Source organism: Entelurus aequoreus, linkage group LG14 (genome assembly GCF_033978785.1).
Source record: "Entelurus aequoreus isolate RoL-2023_Sb linkage group LG14, RoL_Eaeq_v1.1, whole genome shotgun sequence".
Classification (NCBI taxonomy): Eukaryota; Metazoa; Chordata; class Actinopteri; order Syngnathiformes; family Syngnathidae; genus Entelurus; species Entelurus aequoreus.
In genome coordinates, this window is record NC_084744.1 from 60,277,344 (window position 1) to 60,300,504 (window position 23,161).

The 23,161-nt window shown below is 38.8% G+C and overlaps 1 protein-coding gene across 1 annotated transcript in view; it reads left to right on the forward strand.

Moving 5' to 3' along the window:
* chd7 (chromodomain helicase DNA binding protein 7) overlaps nucleotides 1–23,161 on the forward strand; it is a 123,710-nt gene that overhangs the window by 67,256 nt on the left and 33,293 nt on the right. Inside the window, exons 12-26 of the mRNA XM_062070373.1 lie at nucleotides 577–698; nucleotides 3,656–3,899; nucleotides 3,983–4,159; nucleotides 5,993–6,136; nucleotides 6,207–6,305; nucleotides 6,395–6,590; nucleotides 6,655–6,868; nucleotides 6,946–7,141; nucleotides 7,210–7,377; nucleotides 7,460–7,639; nucleotides 7,709–7,819; nucleotides 10,794–11,005; nucleotides 13,437–13,636; nucleotides 13,852–14,011; nucleotides 22,219–22,308. Coding sequence (XP_061926357.1) covers nucleotides 577–698; nucleotides 3,656–3,899; nucleotides 3,983–4,159; nucleotides 5,993–6,136; nucleotides 6,207–6,305; nucleotides 6,395–6,590; nucleotides 6,655–6,868; nucleotides 6,946–7,141; nucleotides 7,210–7,377; nucleotides 7,460–7,639; nucleotides 7,709–7,819; nucleotides 10,794–11,005; nucleotides 13,437–13,636; nucleotides 13,852–14,011; nucleotides 22,219–22,308 — 2,513 coding nt within the window. The remainder of the gene's footprint in view (nucleotides 1–576; nucleotides 699–3,655; nucleotides 3,900–3,982; nucleotides 4,160–5,992; nucleotides 6,137–6,206; nucleotides 6,306–6,394; nucleotides 6,591–6,654; nucleotides 6,869–6,945; nucleotides 7,142–7,209; nucleotides 7,378–7,459; nucleotides 7,640–7,708; nucleotides 7,820–10,793; nucleotides 11,006–13,436; nucleotides 13,637–13,851; nucleotides 14,012–22,218; nucleotides 22,309–23,161) is intronic.

Genomic DNA, 23,161 nt, shown 5'->3' on the forward strand with positions numbered 1-23,161 from the left:
ATTTATAGCTCCTCCATACCCATAGGCGTGTGTGGCTTGGCCAGCCTGCCTTCCTACAGATTTACAGTCCCCTTAACTGCTCTCCAAGGGGCGACGTTCTTGTGGTTTGGCGCACACACACACACACACACACACACACACACACGCCCCGGTCTTGTGGCCAGGCCAAACCACTAAGAGTGTGTTTAATGCTGAACAGAAGCAGCTGCCAAGCTGAGGTCTTCTTGTCACTTGTCCTTCCCTAACATCTCCCTACTTATTGTTGCAGAGTTAGTGCACGCAGTTGTAAGGTTTTTTTATTGATCAGATTCTAGACAATGGGCCAATGATGCGTCCATTACACGATAGATTGTAGAAGCTGGATGGCTGCAGCCAGAGGATGACATTCATTAACAAGCTGGCAACCTTCAGTGCAGACCTCAGACTGACTGCTGTGGTTTAATCCAGCATTTAAATGACTCTTATTTCCGCAACAGCACATCAACTAACTATTTGAGAATGTGCCATACATGTAACAACCTGTGCACTGTCTAAAAGCCACTAACTTTTTGGAGCCGTTCCTTCTTCTCTGTTTAGGATCGGCCTGAGGCTTCTGAATGGACAAAGTTGGAAGACTCTAAAGATTACAGGAACGCAAACGCACTCAGGGAATACCAGCTTGAAGGCCTCAACTGGCTAACCTTCAACTGGTACAACTCGTAAGTAAAACTTGACTAACTTGGGGTATTTTACTACTATTTTAACACCCCTCCTTGTGGTATATATCATGTTGGTTCTTTAGTCCAAATTTTGATGTAAAGACTTCTCTTCAAGCCACTGTTTAACAGGCCGTTTTCACAGGCAGATTTATTAGATGCAAATGAACCCCTCACTCTGATTGAACCTTCATCCCCACCCCGGCAGCCATATTTGAAGTTTGTCAACTAGTGCAAGGTTGCAATCACGTCACCTAGAGGCACTTCTGGTTTTCAGGCGATGGTCTAGAGTCCAATTAGGCTGCTGTTTATGTACCTGCATCACCTAGAGGCACTTCTGGTTTTCAGGCGATGGTCTAGAGTCCCATTAGGCTGCTGTTTATGTACCTGCATCACCTAGAGGCACTTCTGGTTTTCAGGCGATGGTCTAGAGTCCCATTAGGCTGCTGTTTATGTACCTGCATCACCTAGAGGCACTTCTGGTTTTCAGGCGATGGTCTAGAGTCCCATTAGGCTGCTGTTTATGTACCTGCATCACCTAGAAGCACTTCTGGTTTTCAGGCGATGGTCTAGAGTCCCATTAGGCTGCTGTTTATGTACCTGCATCACCTAGAAGCACTTCTGGTTTTCAGGCGATGGTCTAGAGTCCCATTAGGCTGCTGTTTATGTACCTGCATCACCTAGAAGCACTTCTGGTTTTCAGGCGATGGTCTAGAGTCCCATTAGGCTGCTGTTTATGTACCTGCATCACCTAGAGGCACTTCTGGTTTTCAGGCGATGGTCTAGAGTCCAATTAGGCTGCTGTTTATGTACCTGCATCACCTAGAGGCACTTCTGGTTTTCAGGCGATGGTCTAGAGTCCCATTAGGCTGCTGTTTATGTACCTGCATCACCTAGAGGCACTTCTGGTTTTCAGGCGATGGTCTAGAGTCCCATTAGGCTGCTGTTTATGTACCTGCATCACCTAGAGGCACTTCTGGTTTTCAGGCGATGGTCTAGAGTCCCATTAGGCTGCTGTTTATGTACCTGCATCACCTAGAGGCACTTCTGGTTTTCAGGCGATGGTCTAGAGTCCCATTAGGCTGCTGTTTATGTACCTGCATCACCTAGAGGCACTTCTGGTTTTCAGGCGATGGTCTAGAGTCCCATTAGGCTGCTGTTTATGTACCTGCATCACCTAGAGGCACTTCTGGTTTTCAGGCGATGGTCTAGAGTCCCATTAGGCTGCTGTTTATGTACCTGCATCACCTAGAGGCACTTCTGGTTTTCAGGCGATGGTCTAGAGTCCAATTAGGCTGCTGTTTATGTACCTGCATCACCTAGAGGCACTTCTGGTTTTCAGGCGATGGTCTAGAGTCCCATTAGGCTGCTGTTTATGTACCTGCATCACCTAGAGGCACTTCTGGTTTTCAGGCGATGGTCTAGAGTCCCTTTAGGCTGCTGTTTATGTACCTGCATCACTGCAGATTTTGGCGTATTTTGAAAGGTGTAGAGGCAAATATATAAGCGATCATGAAATAAGAGTGCCTTGCTGCTGTGATCGTGACACTAATTTTTTGTTTGCAGTTGATTTCCTGCTACAAATATTAGTTTCATCTACAATTCATGCCTGCAGTTGTTTTTATGTGTGATGTTGATATGTTATCTCATTATTTAGCTGTAGATGTTGTTCAGCAATGTTTGCTAGCAATATCAAGATTCAGGTTTATTTGTCTACTTTATTAATATTATTAAGGATATTTTCCTGATGCTAACAATATCACCAAAGATGTTATAACGTGGTCATCCGTGTCCAATTAAGCACTTGGCTTTCCTGCACAACAACAACTAAACTTTTAGTTTCTGTTTCGAAAATGGACAACAAAAACACGGTGGATTGGACCAACAATGACGATATTTATTACATGACGCTAGTTTATTTACACAAGCAGGTCTTCTAGTTATATTTAGGCATAGCAACCACAAACTTATGCCATCTCTGCTCCTTTTTTCACATTTAGTTCTGCTCTCAAACACTACTAATACAGTAGAGAATAAACTCAATTGCATTACATAAAGTTTCTTAAACACATGTTCAAACAAACATTTTACAAAGTGATCTCTGCAGACACTAGCATAAATATTTTTAGGAGCCGTTTTGTCCCTGACTTGGATCTGCAGTCCCAACCTCCACGTAACGCGATGGCGTGTGTGGTTAGCTCATTATCTCTCAAAATGACCGGGGAATCTCCGTGAGATGATACTATTTTGATCACATCTATTTATTCGCAAACTTTGGAAGTCTTTAGGTGTCACAAATAAGATATATATATATATATATATATATATATATATATGGTCATAGCTTCAATATAAAGGCAACTTGTTTTTACACTCTACTGGTTTCTAAGTTCTGAACAAATAAATGACGTGCATTTAAGTAAAACATTAAGGAAAAACAAGTTCCTGTATGACTTTGTGATAATACAATTGCATTTGTGTCCAAATATTGGGTTACTTTTATTCATGCAAGAGTTATAGCCTGTGATCAATCATGACTAATTCAGATTCAAAAGTGTGATTAATGTTGTTATACAGCATATGCAAAGTGTGAAATCCATGATTGAACTGAAGTGATGCAGACACACCTCAATCATTTCACTACCACATACTAAATAAGTTTTTTAGTTTTAAAGTGCCATTTTCCCTGAATTTAAAGCTGCTGCATGGAATTCTTAAAGCCGCCATCATTGCCCTCTTCCTACTTCAAAGCATCCCAGATGCGCCCTCCTCTGCTCACGCAGGTAGAAAAAGGACCAGGCCAAGCTGCAATAGCCGTGTTTGGGGTGATTTGCTCACCTGTTAAACAGTAGCAATTATCCTTTCTTTTTTCATTAGTTTATTCATTCGTCTGGATTGAGTCCCATTTGAAAAAGAATGTCCTATCATGAAAGCTGACTGTCACTCCCTGTTTTCCACAGACGTAACTGTATCTTGGCTGATGAGATGGGTCTCGGAAAGACCATCCAATCCATTACATTCCTCTACGAAATTTACCTGAAGGGGATTCAGGGGCCCTTTCTGGTGATCGCCCCGCTCTCTACCATTCCCAATTGGGAGAGAGAGTTCAGGACTTGGACCGAGCTCAATGCTGTGGTCTACCACGGCAGCCAGGCCAGCCGCAGAACCATCCAGGCCTATGAGATGTACTTCAGAGATGCACAGGTGGACATCATGTTGATCTTCTTGTATTCATTGGCAGGCAGAACTAGGATCATTTTCATGTTAATCCTTCTGTTTTGCCCTAGGGTAAGATAATAAAGGGAGCGTATCGCTTCCACGCTGTGATCACCACCTTCGAGATGATTCTGGCCGACTGTCCAGAGCTCCGCGGCATCCCCTGGCGCTGCGTGGTCATAGATGAAGCCCACCGCTTGAAGAACCGAAACTGCAAACTACTGGAAGGACTGAAGATGATGGACATGGTGAGCATGTGCCTTGGATTGTCTGAGACTTGGGTGGCACACGGTCAACAAGACGTGTTTATCCATGCCACAGATGATCCATTTATATGAGGAGAGTTGTAGCCCACATTATTACAACACTTGATCAGAGTAAAGGAGAATACCAAATACAAGAGATACCCACTGAGCATCTTAGAGTGTAACCCCACGCATAAAAATGCCTAACTATGACACTAAGCCAGACCTAGGCAATTACTGTATTTTCAGGACTATAGAGCACACCAGTTATATAAGCTACACTCTCTACATTTTAGGGAAAATATATTTTCCCATATTTTAGCCGCACCGGCCTATAAGCCGCAGTTATACAGTATATGTTGCGAAATGAGTGATTTACACAAGTATTTTGTAAATGTTTATTTACATACCTTTAATTGTTTCCAATTGGTGTCTGTAGCACGGCAGTACAATGGCTGATCAAACAAAACAGAAGTCATGGTCAAGGACCCACTAGCTGCGCAAGCTAGCTCTCCAATCAGCTAAACAGACTCTATAACTCCACGCTGACGTTTTGGTGAATTTACTGAGGAATTTGTGAAACGATACGTCTCACACACTTGTAGAATTTATAGGTAATCATTACAAATGGATGAAGATGAAAACTGACTGATAGGAGATTAGAAGAGAATAGCCTTTATCCGGGCTACTAGCTACTGCGGAGACGCTTTCGTCTCTTGTGGTGCCGCTTCTATCCTTTGCTAAAGCGGCTAGTGTTGCTACATGACTCTGCTGGCCCTCCTGCCTCATTCTTTGCATCCTAATTCTAGTAACTGCTTATCGCTGCACGCTACTCCTTTTGAGGTCAGACTGTCCACACATTATGATGTAGAAGGTATGCTTTATTGTTTTTTAATTATTACAGACTCACGCTCAATGAGGTGGGCCTTCTGGGGAAAAAGAAAACAGACTATTTTTGGAGTGAGACTGCAAGAAAGGCCATGTTTTCCCACAAATAATAACTTTTAAACAGAGTTTTCCATGGTTGTTGCTCAGGCCCTTGTAATACACTTGTCCACCACTTGTGGCAATAATGACATCTATCCATTTTCTACCGCTTGTCCCTTTCGGGGTCGTGGGGGTGCTGGAGCCTATCTCAGCTGCATTCGGGCGGAAGGCGGGGTACACCCTGGACAAGTCACCACCTCATCACAGGGCCAACACAGATAGACAACATTCACACTCACATTCACTCACTAGGGTCAATTTAGTGTTGCCAACATTCACACTCACATTCACTCACTAGGGTCAATTTAGTGTTGCCAACATTCACACTCACATTCACTCACTAGGGTCAATTTAGTGTTGCCAATCAACCTTAAGCGCAGAATTTTGTTTGCACTTGAATTTTAATTAACAGTTTAGTTAACAAACATATTCATTATTAATTTAGTTTATTTACACAACATAATTAAGTGTAAAATGTATTTTTGTCTGTTATTTGCGTACCTTTTTGTGCAGTGTATTTGGTTAGTACTTCTTTTTCTAATCAGTCTGACCTAAGCCTAAGGGTTATGTTAAATAAATACTAATATTTGTGATCAACACACATATCATTTGAGAAGCTAGTAAACTAAGTAGGTTAGATATCATTATTGATTAGCATTAAAATCTAGAGTAAGATGACTAATTCAGTGTTAATATTTGAGTGGGCCTGGAGGTCAAGAACCCCTGATTTAACAGATACCAAATACTGAATTTTAAATAGTTGGTCATTAATTCTACACAATTGCTTTTTCAAGTCTGTTTTACAAAATTGGAAGCCATGTTTTCCCTCCCTGTCACTCTCTGATGCAGGAGCACAAGGTTCTGTTGACAGGAACTCCCCTCCAAAACACAGTCGAGGAGCTTTTTAGCTTGCTTAACTTTTTGGAGCCAGAACGTTTCCCATCCGAACAAACATTTATGACTGAATTTGGAGACCTCAAGACTGAAGAACAGGTAAGGGCAAGTCCAAGTTCCAGGATTAAACGTTGGAATACAATCTCAACGCTACGTTTGTGTGCTGCAGGTTCAAAAGCTGCAGGCCATTCTGAAACCCATGATGTTGAGAAGACTGAAGGAGGATGTAGAGAAGAACCTTGCACCTAAGGAGGAAACCATCATCGAGGTAAGGCCGAGTCCTCACTCTACTCCTGTTCCCCTTGTTCCATTTCTAATCCTTCATTTGTGGACAATTACATGCATCTCTTTGGTTAGGTGGAGCTCACCAACATCCAGAAGAAATACTATCGAGCCATTCTGGAGAAGAACTTTGCCTTCTTGTCTAAAGGAGGAGCAGGAGGAGGAGCAGGAGGAGGTGGTGGAGGTGGTGGGGGAGGGTCCGGTGTCCCCAACCTCCTCAACACAATGATGGAGCTAAGGAAGTGCTGTAACCACCCATACCTCATTAACGGTATGCACACAGAACGATATGACAGCAGGGAGTGGTGGCTTACGTTTGTGTTGCTCTCCTGCAGGAGCTGAAGAGAAGATCATTGAGGAGTTCAGGGACTCCCACGTTGGAACGGACATGCCAGACATGGCCCTTCAAGCAATGGTCCATGCTGCGGGAAAGCTGGTGCTTATTGACAAGCTGCTACCTAAACTGAAGGCGGGCGGTCACCGGGTCCTAGTTTTCAGTCAGATGGTTCGCTGTCTGGACATCTTGGAGGATTATCTCATCCAGAAACGGTGAGAAGGCTGCAAAGAACATGTTGTCAGGAGGTTTTTCCACAGGAATGAATGTTGATTTCAACCTCGGTGTCCAGGTACTTCTACGAGCGCATCGATGGCAGAGTTCGTGGTAATTTGCGACAAGCTGCGATCGACCGGTTCTCCAGACCGGATTCGGACCGTTTTGTGTTCCTGCTGTGTACGAGAGCTGGCGGACTGGGCATCAACCTGACTGCGGCGGACACTTGCATCATCTTTGATTCGGACTGGAACCCTCAAAATGACCTGCAGGTATAAAAGATGTAGTGGCAGTCACCCATTGAAAGGTTTGTTGAAGCTATAACTCCACCCGTCTCCAGGCCCAGGCAAGGTGTCATCGTATCGGCCAGTCCAAAGCCGTGAAAATTTACAGGCTGATCACCAGGAACAGTTACGAGAGGGAGATGTTTGATAAGGCCAGTCTGAAGTTGGGTCTGGACAAGGCAGTCCTCCAGAGCATGAGCGGGCGTGAGAACGCCAACAGTGGGGTGAGATTGGTTGATTGATTGTATCCTCAGCAGTTTGGTTGAGGTGACCCAGCAAGTAGACCAGTTTTCTTCTTCCTCAAAGGTCCAGCAGTTGTCTAAGAAAGAAATTGAAGACCTACTGAGAAAAGGAGCATATGGTGCTCTTATGGATGAGGAGGATGAAGGTTCTAAATTCTGTGAGGAAGACATTGACCAGATCCTTCAGAGACGTACTCACACAATCACCATCGAGTCGGAGGGCAAAGGCTCTACCTTTGCCAAGGTGAGGACCCTGGTCACTGAAAGGATGGACTTCTGTACAGTATATGTCACTTCTGCTCTCTTTCTACAGGCCAGTTTTGTTGCAGCCGGCAACAGAACAGACATTTCTTTGGAGGACCCAGACTTCTGGCAGAAATGGGCCAAGAAGGCAGAGCTAGACCTGGATGCCATCAATGGACGGGTATGACGAGTAAACTTTACACGCTGATCTGAAAACCATCAATTCATATACCGGTAGTAGTCTCACTGCGTACCACCTTGGTGGTTGTTGACACTTCAACCATTGCTTGAACATTTACTTGGGACTTTGGCTACAGACATAAGGAGAATATGCATTTGTGCATAATTCTCCTGGTTTATAGGATATTGTATTGTGTATGGTTCTGAGATAGGATTTGAGGGCAGTGTCTTAGAGAGAAGTGTGTTGTCCGCATTGAAGTGTGGCGTTCAATTAGCTGTAAGGCATACAGTACTGTTTTGTCCACGCCAACGTTACCATATTTCATACTCTGCTGATATGTATTGACTACATTGACAATCAAGCTTTAAAAAATGCACTAATCTCTCCAACGATCTAAAAAGAAATAAATAAATATTGATTTACTGATGTTTTGAGGCTTTTAGTGCACTCAACAGGAAACACATTTTTAACTACCGTCTTTTCCAGACTATAGAGCGCAGCGGTATATAAGACGCACCCACTACATTTCTGAAAGAAATCTCCCCACCCCTCATTTTAGCCGCACCAGACTATAAATTGCAAAATGTGTTATTTACACAAGTATTTAGTAAATGTTTGTTTACATACCTTAATTGTTTCCAAATGGTGTAAAACAGCTGATCAAACAAAACAGAAGTCAAGGTCATGGACCCACTTGCTGCCCAAGCTAGCTCTACAGTCAGACTCAATAACGCCACGGTGACGTTTTGATCAGGAATTTGTGAAAGTGAAACTATACAAAAAGAATGCCAATATAAGTTACGGTAATAATACTAACAGACACTCATAAGCGTGTTAGCATATTAGTTAATGCTAACAACGCTAGCTTGATTACATTACAATATGGCGTACAAATATGCATGAAAACACTCCTACAGACATCACACATGGGACACTTTAGTAAGTAAGAATTGTTTTAGTTATATTGTAAAACTTACAATCGTTTCTTGGAGTGATGGATGAAGAATCCACACCAGTAGAATGTTATGGATGATTAGAAGACAGTACGACGCTTGTACTTCAGTTTCAAAGCTTTAAAGAGCAGGAAACACTGTAGCTGCAGTAAGTGAACTCGTCCAAAAGATGGCGCCTTAGCACAAACAATAACACACCATGTCAGTGTCTTGTGTGTGTTTAATGGAAACTGTTTGCATTGTGGCTGTCAGCCAAGACAAATCAGTAAATTACATTAAATATTATAGTTATTATAGTACACTGCTTGGGGATAATAAAGAAGTGGAGGATACACCTGTACAGAACAATTAATTCATAGAAATTAAATATGTTGAGAAAAGCGGTCGACCATGTATGTGCATCTTAAGTTGGCACTTCTAAAAAATGTATCGATTAATTTGAACTAACATGGTGGACTCTGGTGGAGTATAGAAAATACAAATATTAATGTAATATTGCGAAAGAAAATCTTATTACATTTACGTATAATTATAATCATGACAATTTGTATATATTTGTGTTTGAATATTAAGCTAAAAGTGTGTAGTAACAGTGTGGGGAATATAATTGAAATGATATCAGTAGATTGTCTTATTGTTTAATGACATGTTTGTAAGCTGCTTAACAGATGCCTGCAGGGGACACACACAAACAATAACTCAACTTATTTTGCTTAATATTTCATGCCCTCCCTGGTTGGCCTTTTGAGAGGTCTTAATCCAGCTCTAAGAGTGTGAATATGCTCCCCTGGGAGTTCTTATTGTGTGATGTTCAAATGGAATTAACTGTGATAATTGTTAGCTAACTGCTGCCTAGTGTGCGCATATTTATGTGCTTGGAAGGGAGGTAGATGAAACAAAATGTTATTCATTAGACAACATCATTATTGCAGTCTGTGTGAGTTGAAAGGCAATTTTCTCGCCATCAGGAATAAAACGTTTGACAAAATATGTAATTTGGTGGAGAAGATGCCACATTTGAAGAGGTCTCATGCAAGAAAGAAAATTAGGAAATTAACAATTATGTTTGACACGAATGAAGCAGGCAACACTTTGTCAACTTTGAATTATCTTCAATTCAAGTGTTTAGTCCTAGTTCATAACAAATACCAATGTCAACAATGTATCACAGTAATTATATTTTTAACTGCACTATCGCTAACTTTGTAATATTGGCATGCTCACTTTTTTGCTTATTTTGCAGATATATACTTCAGTGTCAAATATTTTGTTACTTGACTAATGAGACCTGTTACCATGCTGGCTATTTTATTTTGAGGTAATTTTGCAGGTATAGATGACCTCAGTCATATTCTGGCATGCATGCACTACAAGCAGCTAATGCAACAACATTTGAATGACAATAAAAGGAAGTCGGAGTCCCTAAGTCTAACTCATGCTAATGTTAGCATGCTAGTGTTTTAAACACATTTTTCAGGTACACATCAGTTATTTATTTTAGTACTTGACGCATGTTAGTCAGCATTTTAGCATGCTAGCTTTTTAGCTAACTTAGCAGGTCCTGCTGTTTTTATTTTGGCAAAGTACTGTTAGCATGCTATTTTTTTTTTTAGCTCATTGTGTTTATAATTTTTGCTACTTGACGCTCTCTGTCCAATGTGCTAACTGTTAGCGTTTCAGTTTGGCTCTTCAGAATTCATAGAAAATGTCTACTGAATGAGTTGTTTGGGGAAAAAGATGTCTATGGAACTGTTTTTGAAGGTGACAACTATCCAAATGGCCCTGGCATCCTTGTCAGTCTGTGGCCCTCAGTGCAAGACCATAATTGTAATGAAACGTGCTACAGGTTAGAACAGTTTCTTCTGGTTGCATAAAGATGCTTTAAAAACTTTTTCTTAAAAATCATTTGAGAAAGTACTATTTTTTTTCATCATTTAAAAAACATTGAGTCGGGATGAATGAGAATGGCAATTTGGATGTGTATTGCGCCAACGTGTTGTCTTTTCTTTATGTTGCCCCAGAACACGCTGGTGATCGACACGCCAAGGGTGAGGAAGCAGACGCGACACTACAGCAGTGTGAAAGAGGACGAGATGATGGAGTTCTCGGAGCTGGAGAGCGAAGACGACGAGCCCAGTCGGCCCTTGTCAAAACCACGACGGCCCCAAGACAAAGCTCAGGGCTACCCTCGATCCGAGTGCTTCAGGGTGGAGAAGAACCTGCTGGTCTACGGGTACCATTTGCATTTAGTAGCTCTGACTGCCAATATTATGCAAATGAGGGTGTAAACAGGAATAGACAGCATGTAAATGGATAGTAGTGACACACAGACTCATTATAGAGGAGGTCTGTCCATTTTCATAGCTGACTTGGCCTGACAAGGAACCAACAGTGAGACCTTGTTATTGTTACAGTCTAGTCTCCTGGCCTCAGGCTGTAGGACACACTGGCTGATTGCCTCCCTTGTCTTTTCCCATCACACGTCACTTGGCCGCCATTTTGCATCACTTCACTTGCTTCATGGCGACAGAAGAGCAGAGATGGTGCTAGCAGTTTTAGGTGCTGTGACAGCCAGCAGGAAGGAATGAGGTCACGTTTGCTTTGCCCCACATTTATTTTCATGTCCAATGTAGTGCTGGGCCACACAAGTGTTGTATTACCTATTGATAATAAGGACCAGAAGGAAAATATATTGCATGTAGACTCTCTGATTAGAATCCCTCGGCTATCAAGGCAGAAAGCTTGGAAAACACTGTCAACAAAATAGTCAAATCACATTAGATAGATAGTACTTTTATTCCTTCAGGATTCATTAACACTTAACAATAATCTCTTAAAAATAAGGAATATGTAAGACATGCTTGATAAAGTCTAATAAAATAGTGTGAAAATGTAAACATCGAGAAACCTGAGAAGTAATTTCTGCAGGAAGTTATAGCTGTGCTCTAAAGGGTGAGCGCGGCTAAGGTGGTGTATTAGTGGTCTTGGTGGGGATGAACGCCTTGTGTATTTTACAGACCACCTTGGTCTGGTCTGACTACAGTCCCTTTATTAAAAAAAAAAAAAGTTACTTTTCCTCTTCTATCCACAATTTCTTCATTTTGACTTTCTCTTCTCACTCCGTGCTTGGAATCAACCCAACGTGATAGTTGATACGGTTACCTGATCAGCGATCACTTCCTGCGTTGCCAGGTAACCAGAGAGCGAGTGCCTTTGTTCATGCAACCAACCTTGTGTCCAAACTTCCGCTTTTTCCCAACAAAAATAAATAAATAAAAATCGAACGTATTATCGAACATATTTTTTATTTATAGTGATTATGCAAATGTATACTGATATTGTTTTATCACCCAGTCCTAGTCTGTTAATTCTTATTAGGGGATTTTTAATGGTGTTAATCCAATTTTGAAGGAGTGTTTCTGTATGCGTCGCTCTGGTCTCGTGCTTGACTGAGAACACCATCGCCATGAGACACAGATCATATGAAAAAGAGGTCTCACTCTGTCATGAAACTTGGCCCGGGGACTTTAAATAGTGGGGATAGGATGACAAATAGTGTCAATGATCTATCATTAACTTAAAGACGTGTCAGAAGTGTGTTTATGGTTTGTATACGTTTATATTCTTTTTTTTTATATGAGTAACATGCAATGCTCTTCTAGAAAAGCTTTTGATGCACTTTAAGGTGACCTGGTTTCATTGGAACACATCTGTGATTCAGTCAAGTGCAATATTGCATTAAAATGTCAGAGCACACTTACATTAAGGAAAGTGTTGTTTTAATCACACAAAAACTCCTAAGTTCATTGTCTTTACAAAGCCACTTTTTTGTTTAAATACTTAATATTATTGTACTTGATTTAAATGAAAATATATATAATTGAAGGCTATTTTCACTGTTTTAGCTGAGATTAAAAAAAGATTACATTAATTGCATTTTATTATAATTATGTGCTAGATGTGTACATTATGACAATATATAATTATAATTGTGCTGTATGTGTACATTATAAAAACAATTAATAATTATGTGCTAAATGTGTACATTATGACTGTATATAATTATGTGTTAAATGTGTACAATATGACAATATATAATAATTATTTGCTGGATGTGTATATTATGACAATACATAATAATAATTATGTGCTAAATGTGTACAATATGACAATATATAATAATAATTATGTGCTGTATGTGTACATTATAACAAAAACAATAGTTATGTGCTAAATGTGTACATTATGGACGGCGTGGCGAAGTTGGTAGAGTGGCCGTGCCAGCAATCGGAGGGTTGCTGGTTACTGGGGTTCAATTCCCACCTTCTACCATCCTAGTCACGTCCGTTGTGTCCTTGGGCAAGACACTTCACCCTTGCTCCTGATGGCTGCTGGTTAGCGCCTTGCATGGCAGCTCCCTCCATCAGTGTGTGAATGTGTGTGTGAATGGGTGAATGTGGAAATAGTGTCAAAGCGCTTTGAGTACCTTGAAGGTAGAAAAGCGCTATACAAGTATAACCCATTTACATTTATTTATTTATTATTCGTTTTTTTGTTTTTGTTTTTTACTAATCCTAAAATAGCATTGTCTTGGTGTGTCCATACACGTACTCATTGTCACGCTGGGTGGTGGTTATTGTAAGGTGAAATGTATTGTCTTGCAGGTGGGGTCGGTGGAGTGACATCCTGGCTCACGGTCGCTTCAAGCGCGCACTGAAGGAGGCTGATGTAGAGACTATCTGCAGAGCCCTGCTGGCCTACTGCCTCCTGCATTACCGTGGCGACGAAAACATCAAAAGCTTTATCTGGGACCTGATCACCCCAAGCCAAGATGGCACCACCAAGACGCTGACCAACCACTCCGGTGAGTTTGCACTTATTGATCACACCTCTGAAAGCTATTTTCTTTCGTGTCTTTCTACACAAGCTGTAAATAAATAGGATGAGTTCAACTACATCGTAAAGTAATCACTTAAGTACTTTAACTTGGCATTGTTTTATTCTACATACACACTTTTTTTTTGGAACCTTTTGATGGCGTGTTACTAAAATGTTTCCGCTGCCACGTGTTTGATTCAGGTCTGTCTACGCCGGTACCTCGAGGCAGGAAGGGCAAGAAAGGTAAACCCGCGGCCCCGGCCGCACAGACGCCAAGAGCAGACTGGCTGGCCAGCTGTAATCCAGACCATCTCCTGCAAGAGGACAGCTACAAGAGACACTTGAAGCATCACTGTAACAAGTAGGTTGAACACATCTGTGACAATAGTCTGACAAGAGACACTTGGAGCATCACTGTAACAAGTAGGTTGAACACATCTGTGACAATAGTCTGACAAGAGACACTTGAAGCATCACTGTAACAAGTAGGTTGAACACATCTGTGACAATAGTCTGACAAGAGACACTTGAAGCATCACTGTAACAAGTAGGTTGAACACATCTGTGACAATAGTCTGACAAGAGACGCTTGAAGCATCACTGTAACAAGTAGGTTGAACACATCTGTGACAATAGTCTGACAAGAGACACCTGAAGCATCACTGTAACAAGTAGGTTGAACACATCTGTGACAATAGTCTGACAAGAGACACTTGAAGCATCACTGTAACAAGTAGGTTGAACACATCTGTGACAATAGTCTGACAAGAGACACTTGAAGCATCACTGTAACAAGTAGGTTGAACACATCTGTGACAATAGTCTGACAAGAGACACTTGAAGCATCACTGTAACAAGTAGGTTGAACACATCTGTGACAATAGTCTGACAAGAGACACTTGAAGCATCACTGTAACAAGTAGGTGGAACACATCTGTGACAATAGTCTGACAAGAGACACCTGAAGCATCACTGTAACAAGTAGGTTGAACACATCTGTGACATTAGTCTGACAAGAGACACTTGAAGCATCACTGTAACAAGTAGGTTGAACACATCTGTGACAATAGTCTGACAAGAGACACTTGAAGCATCACTGTAACAAGTAGGTTGAACACATCTGTGACAATAGTCTGACAAGAGACACTTGAAGCATCACTGTAACAAGTAGGTGGAACACATCTGTGACAATAGTCTGACAAGAGACACCTGAAGCATCACTGTAACAAGTAGGTTGAACACATCTGTGACATTAGTCTGACAAGAGACACTTGAAGCATCACTGTAACAAGTAGGTTGAACACATCTGTGACAATAGTCTGACAAGAGACACTTGAAGCATCACTGTAACAAGTAGGTTGAACACATCTGTGACAATAGTCTGACAAGAGACACTTGAAGCATCACTGTAACAAGTAGGTTGAACACATCTGTGACAATAGTCTGACAAGAGACACTTGAAGCATCACTGTAACAAGTAGGTTGAACACATCTCTGACAATAGTCTGACAAGAGACACTTGAAGCATCACTGTAACAAGTAGGTTGAACACATCTGTGACAATAGTCTGACAAGAGACACTTGAAGCATCACTGTAACAAGTAGGTTGAACACATCTGTGACAATAGTCTGACAAGAGACACTTGAAGCATCACTGTAACAAGTAGGTGGAACACATCTGTGACAATAGTCTGACAAGAGACACCTGAAGCATCACTGTAACAAGTAGGTTGAACACATCTGTGACATTAGTCTGACAAGAGACACTTGAAGCATCACTGTAACAAGTAGGTTGAACACATCTGTGACAATAGTCTGACAAGAGACACTTGAAGCATCACTGTAACAAGTAGGTTGAACACATCTGTGACAATAGTCTGACAAGAGACACTTGAAGCATCACTGTAACAAGTAGGTTGAACACATCTGTGACAATAGTCTGACAAGAGACACTTGAAGCATCACTGTAACAAGTAGGTGGAACACATCTGTGACAATAGTCTGACAAGAGACACCTGAAGCATCACTGTAACAAGTAGGTTGAACACATCTGTGACATTAGTCTGACAAGAGACACTTGAAGCATCACTGTAACAAGTAGGTTGAACACATCTGTGACAATAGTCTGACAAGAGACACTTGAAGCATCACTGTAACAAGTAGGTTGAACACATCTGTGACAATAGTCTGACAAGAGACACCTGAAGCATCACTGTAACAAGTAGGTTGAACACATCTGTGACAATAGTCTGACAAGAGACACTTGAAGCATCACTGTAACAAGTAGGTTGAACACATCTGTGACAATAGTCTGACAAGAGACACTTGAAGCATCACTGTAACAAGTAGGTTGAACACATCTGTGACAATAGTCTGACAAGAGGACAGATGTGATGCACTTTCTGCTATCCACGCTGAAAAGTTGGCAAAACCACATCACTGCCTATTTCTTGCATTTTACTGACGTCCCGCCCAATAAATACGTCAAGCTTTACCATGAATTGATTACGTGGACCCCGACTTAAACAAGTTGAAAAACTTATTGGGGTGTTACCATTTACTGGTCAATTGTACGGAATATGTACTGTACTGTGCAATCTACTAATACAAGTTTCAATCAATCAATCAAGCTAGCTCCGTTCTCTAAGCGCCATTTAGCCTTTCTCGAATAAAAAATGCCCTATGCTTGTGTTGTCTTCGGCTGTACCAACCGTTCAAATCGCAAAAAGGAAAAACGTTTCTTCAGAGTTCCTCGAGAGGTAATCAAAAATGGCGTAAGAGTGCAAGATTTTAGGAAATGACGAGGAGACAAGCATGCAGCTCACACTCCTTCAAGGGAGCAGAGTGGAACAATGCATCATGTTTCATATACTTTTAACCTTTATTATTTATATTTAAAGTATTATCTTGATATTATTTGTATTCTTTAAACACACGTTTGCTACGAGTGCTTCGAAAAGCACCAACTCAGTCTAAATAAAAGAGCGCGAATGTGAGCAAAACCTGAAAAAGTTAAGTTTTTACCAAAGGCAACAATCATAAATGAATCTTTCAGCACATACACAATGTTGACATCTATAGTTATATTTTGATAAACAATCATAAATGAATCTTTCAGCACATACACAATGTTGACATTTATAGTTATATTTTGATAAACAATCATAAATGAATCTTTCAGCACGTACACAATGTTGACATCTATAGATATATTTTGATAAACAATCATAAATGAATCTTTCAGCACATATACAATGTTGACATCTATAGTTATATTTTGATAAACAATCATGAATTAATCTTTCAGCACGTACACAATGTTGACATCTATAGTTATATTTTGATAAACAATCATAAATGAATCTTTCAGCACATACACAATGTTGACATCTATAGTTATATTTTGATAAACAATCATAAATGAATCTTTCAGCACATACAATGTTGACATCTATAGTTATATTTTGATAAACAATCATGAATTAATCTTTCAGCACATACACAATGTTGACATCTAGTTATATTTTGATAAACAATCATAAATGAATCTTTCAGCACGTACACAATGTTGACATCTATAGTTATATTTTGATAAACAATCATAAATGAATCTTTCAGCACGTACACAATGTTGACATTTATAGTTATATTTTGATAAACAATCATAAATGAATCTTTCAGCACATACAATGTTGACAACTATAGTTCTATTTTGATAAACAATCATAAATGAATCTTTCAGCACATACAATGTTGACATCTAGTTATATTTTGATAAACAATCATAAATGAATCTTTCAGCACGTACACAATGTTGACATCTATAGTTATATTTTGATAAACAATCATAAATGAATCTTTCAGCACGTACACAATGTTGACATTTATAGTTATATTTTGATAAACAATCATAAATGAATCTTTCAGCACATACAATGTTGACAACTATAGTTCTATTTTGATAAACAATCATAAATGAATCTTTCAGCACGTACACAATGTTGACATCTATAGTTATATTTTGATAAACAATCATAAATGAATCTTTCAGCACATATACAATGTTGACAACTATAGTTCTATTTTGATAAACAATCATAAATGAATCTTTCAGCACGTACACAATGTTGACATCTATAGTTATATTTTGATAAACAATCATAAATGAATCTTTCAGCACATATACAATGTTGACATCTATAGTTATATTTTGATAAACAATCATGAATTAATCTTTCAGCACGTACACAATGTTGACATCTATAGTTATATTTTGATAAACAATCATAAATGAATCTTTCAGCACATACACAATGTTGACATCTATAGTTATATTTTGATAAACAATCATAAATGAATCTTTCAGCACATACAATGTTGACATCTATAGTTATATTTTGATAAACAATCATGAATTAATCTTTCAGCACATACACAATGTTGACATCTACCGTAGTTATATTTTGATAAACAATCATAAATGAATCTTTCAGCACGTACACAATGTTGACATCTATAGTTATATTTTGATAAACAATCATAAATGAATCTTTCAGCACGTACACAATGTTGACATCTATAGTTATATTTTGATAAACAATCATAAATGAATCTTTCAGCACATACAATGTTGACAACTATAGTTATATTTTGATAAACAATCATAAATGAATCTTTCAGCACATATACAATGTTGACATCTATAGTTATATTTTGATAAACAATCATGAATTAATCTTTCAGCACGTACACAATGTTGACATCTATAGTTATATTTTGATAAACAATCATAAATGAATCTTTCAGCACGTACACAATGTTGACATCTATAGTTATATTTTGATAAACAATCATAAATGAATCTTTCAGCACGTACACAATGTTGACATTTATAGTTATATTTTGATAAACAATCATAAATGAATCTTTCAGCACGTACACAATGTTGACAACTATAGTTCTATTTTGATAAACAATCATAAATGAATCTTTCAGCACATACACAATGTTGACATCTATAGTTATATTTTGATAAACAATCATAAATGAATCTTTCAGCACATATACAATGTTGACATATATAGTTATATTTTGATAAACAATCATGAATTAATCTTTCAGCACGTACACAATGTTGACATCTATAGTTATATTTTGATAAACAATCATAAATGAATCTTTCAGCACATACACAATGTTGACATCTATAGTTATATTTTGATAAACAATCATAAATGAATCTTTCAGCACATACACAATGTTGACATCTATAGTTATATTTTGATAAACAATCATAAATGAATCTTTCAGCACATACAATGTTGACATCTATAGTTATATTTTGATAAACAATCATGAATTAATCTTTCAGCACATACACAATGTTGACATCTAGTTATATTTTGATAAACAATCATAAATGAATCTTTCAGCACGTACACAATGTTGACATCTAGAGTTATATTTTGATAAACAATCATAAATGAATCTTTCAGCACATACAATGTTGACATCTATAGTTATATTTTAATAAACAATCATGAATTAATCTTTCAGCACATACACAATGTTGACATCTATAGTTATATTTTGATAAACAATCATAAATGAATCTTTCAGCACGTACACAATGTTGACATCTATAGTTATATTTTGATAAACAATCATGAATTAATCTTTCAGCACATACACAATGTTGACATCTAGTTATATTTTGATAAACAATCATAAATGAATCTTTCAGCACGTACACAATGTTGACATCTATAGTTATATTTTGATAAACAATCATAAATGAATCTTTCAGCACGTACACAATGTTGACATTTATAGTTATATTTTGATAAACAATCATAAATGAATCTTTCAGCACATACAATGTTGACAACTATAGTTCTATTTTGATAAACAATCATAAATGAATCTTTCAGCACATACACAATGTTGACATCTATAGTTATATTTTGATAAACAATCACAAATGAATCTTTCAGCACATACACAATGTTGACATCTAGTTATATTTTGATAAACAATCATAAATGAATCTTTCAGCACATACAATGTTGACATCTATAGTTATATTTTGATAAACAATCACAAATGAATCTTTCAGCACATACACAATGTTGACATGTGTAGTTATATTTTGATAAAGACGGGGTAAAACATGTATACTTGTAAGAGGCACGTGCAACAGCAACAAACATGGCAGTAGACAGGAAGTTAAATCATGAAAAGCAACTTTACCTGAGCAAAAACGATGCGTATTTATCCGGGAAAGCCTTGATCAACAGTGATGGTAACAATCCACATTTTGTGTTATCAATGTGTGAAATTGGTATCTGAACATGGTGTAGCTCCTCTTCTGAATGCAAGTGCTCCTACAGCAGGAATACTAATTCTGTATAGCAAAAAAATACCAAATCTGGCAAGACACCACAGGTATTTTTGAGCTGTTTAAAAACATTTCATTAAAACAACTAATTGTCCAGTCATGTTATTAAAAACTTGAAAATTAGTACAGTTATTAATGATGAAAAATGACATTTATTGGCCATTAATCACGATTAATTTTGAGTTAACTCTGAACAATGAGATTACAGCGATTAAATATTGTAATGGTTGGACAGCCCTAAATGTTTCTATATATTTGCAGTATGTATATATAATACGCACGCACACGCACACACACACACACACACACATGGGTGTGATTATGTGGTGCCATCTGCTAGGCTGGAGCACAGTGTTGTGTGGCTAATCAGGCCTGGCACATTGATGGATGAGCATAGAGAGGCTGCCAGCAAGCACACACACAGGCCACTACTTGTGATGCCATTGGTGCACACACACACACGCACACAAACACACACACACACACACACACACACACCATCATACCCTGCAGAATGAGGACCAAATGACTTCCTTTATACCCTTCCCCCTCATGGCTGCTTCTCCAAAGTTTGTGTTCCCTCCTGATGGGCAAAGCCCCCCATGCCCTGCCACTTGGCTCCTCCCATGGACCACCACTTCTGCTCTGCCCTCCACTCCTAACGTCCCAAGTAGAGCTCAACCATTTGATTGGCCAATGAGGGGATTTGGCCTGTTTTCAACTTGCTGGTCAGCAGTCATGACCAATGAAAGCTTGTGTATAAACGTGGTCTTGTCCTGATCAAGTGTTTGTTCTTCAGATAAGCAGTGATCATGGAGTTTAACATTACAATAAGATGGTACACTTGCTTATATGAAGGAAAAATAACTTGTAAGATACTTAACTCTTCATTCACATGCATTTGCTGACTGTAATATATATTGCATATGAAGTCACGTCAGATTTTCTCCTTCAAGGCTTAATTGACACGATGGTCAAGCAGCTTAAGTGTGGCATTAAAACAAGTCAGAGAGTGTAGAGTTTGTGCAGGAAATGTGCTATTGCTGTTGTGTTCTTGGCTGTTCAAATAGAGAGGTGGTAAAGAGCTTTCAGAGAGTCCCCAAAAAAGTGGTTCATAAAGTCAGGGGGAAAATTAAATGTCTCTTAAAAATATCACTGTCCTCATCTTGTGGAATACAATCAGACAATGCTTGTGTCTGCAGTGATCACTTTGTAAAACGTTTGTTTGATCATTTGACTTGTTGAAGAAACTTTCTGTGATGCAATCAATTCTATGCTCTACTTTATTAGTGTTTGAGAGCAGAACTAAACATTTAGAAAGGACCAGAGATGGCATTAGTTTGTGGTTGCTATGCCTAAATATAAGTAGAAGACCTGCTTGTGCAAATAAACTAGCGTCATGTTAAGTCCTACTAATAAATAGTCATTGTTGGTCCAATCCATTGTATTTGTGTTCTCCATTTTCGAAACAGAAACTGAATGCTTAGTTGTTGTGTGGGAAAGGCAAGTAAGTGCTTTATTGGACATGGATGACTGCATTATAGCATCTTTGGTGACATTTGTTGACATCAAGAAAATATCCTTGATAGTACTAATAAAGTAGATGAATAAATCTGAATCTTGATATTGCTAGCAAACATTGCTGAACATCTACAGCTAAATAATGAGACAAAATATCAACGTCACAGCATAAAAACTGCAGACATGAATTGTAGATGAGACTCATATTTGTAGCAGGAAATCAACTGCAAACATTTTTCTCAATAGTGTCACGATCACAGCAGCAGTGGTTATGTCAATCAAATACTTAGCTTAGTGATGCATGAGTAAGTCCAACTTTGTCTTCCTTGATGAATGGTCCAGATGTCAAGACATCAATCTTTTCTTCTTCTAATCCTTGTGAGTGTCAAATGAAGTGCGGGCTTTAAATCTCTTTCCTTGAGAGTGTATACATCCACTCCATCCCATTCATGATGGCTTTGCCTCTAAACCTTTTCCAAAGAAGCCTGAAGCTGCAGTGCTGCAGGTACATAAACTGCAGTCTAGTGGCACTCTAGACCATCGTGGCTCTAGGTCACGTGATTGCAAGCTAGCACAGAAGACTTGACATGTACAGTATTTGTGCACGCCCACAGTCCTGTTGCTCATTTGACTTGAACTTTGTCTTTCAGGGTCCTGCTGAGGGTGAGGATGCTGTATTATCTGAGACAGGAAGTTATCAGGGACCAGGCTGAACGCATCCTGGATGGAGCGGACTCAAGGTTAGTATGATTTAAAAGCTGAGGTAACGTTTGCATTATTGCGTTTTGTTGTCTTTTCTCTCTGCTTTTCTTGCACTCTGCAGCAAGACTTGGACTAATCACATCTCTTAGCATTGTGGGGGAATACTGGAATTTGTTGTGATAACTTAAGTGATTTCAAAGCACCTTTTATGGAGTTAAACTGAGAAATCACTACACAAAACAAAGGCAGTCCAACCCAAGCAATAGTAATAGTCAGTCTTGTCTATAGCACAAGTGGTCACTATACACAGGTTGCCATGACAAACTAGGTAACAAATTGTATTTCGATACTTTTCAAAATAAAAAGGAACACAAAAAATGTCAGTATTGGCTTTATTTGAACAGAAAAGCCTATGATACATTAAACTTATGTTTATTATTTCAATCAAAGAATAATTTAGTCATGAAATAAGAGTGACCATTCTAGACAATTTGTCTTTTTCAATAGTAAGTAAAGAAAGGCTGCAGTAACATTTATCTATTCTTCTTTCAACATTTAGAGGGACAAGCGGTAGAAAACGAATCATTAATCCACTTGTTCATTTACTGTTAATATCTGTTTACTTTCTCTTTTAACACGTCCTATCTACACTTCTGTTAAAATGTAATAATCACTTATTCTTCTCTTCTTTGATACTTGACAAAGATTTGAAGTGATACTACACATGGTATCAATCCAATACGAGTAGTTACAGGATCATACATTGGTCATAATTAAAGTTCTCCTGTGACCAGGGACATATTTACTGACTTTATTAACAATAACAAAAAGACAAAAGATTTAGTGATGATAAAAAAATCGATGTAATCATTGTAGTATCGACTAGATACA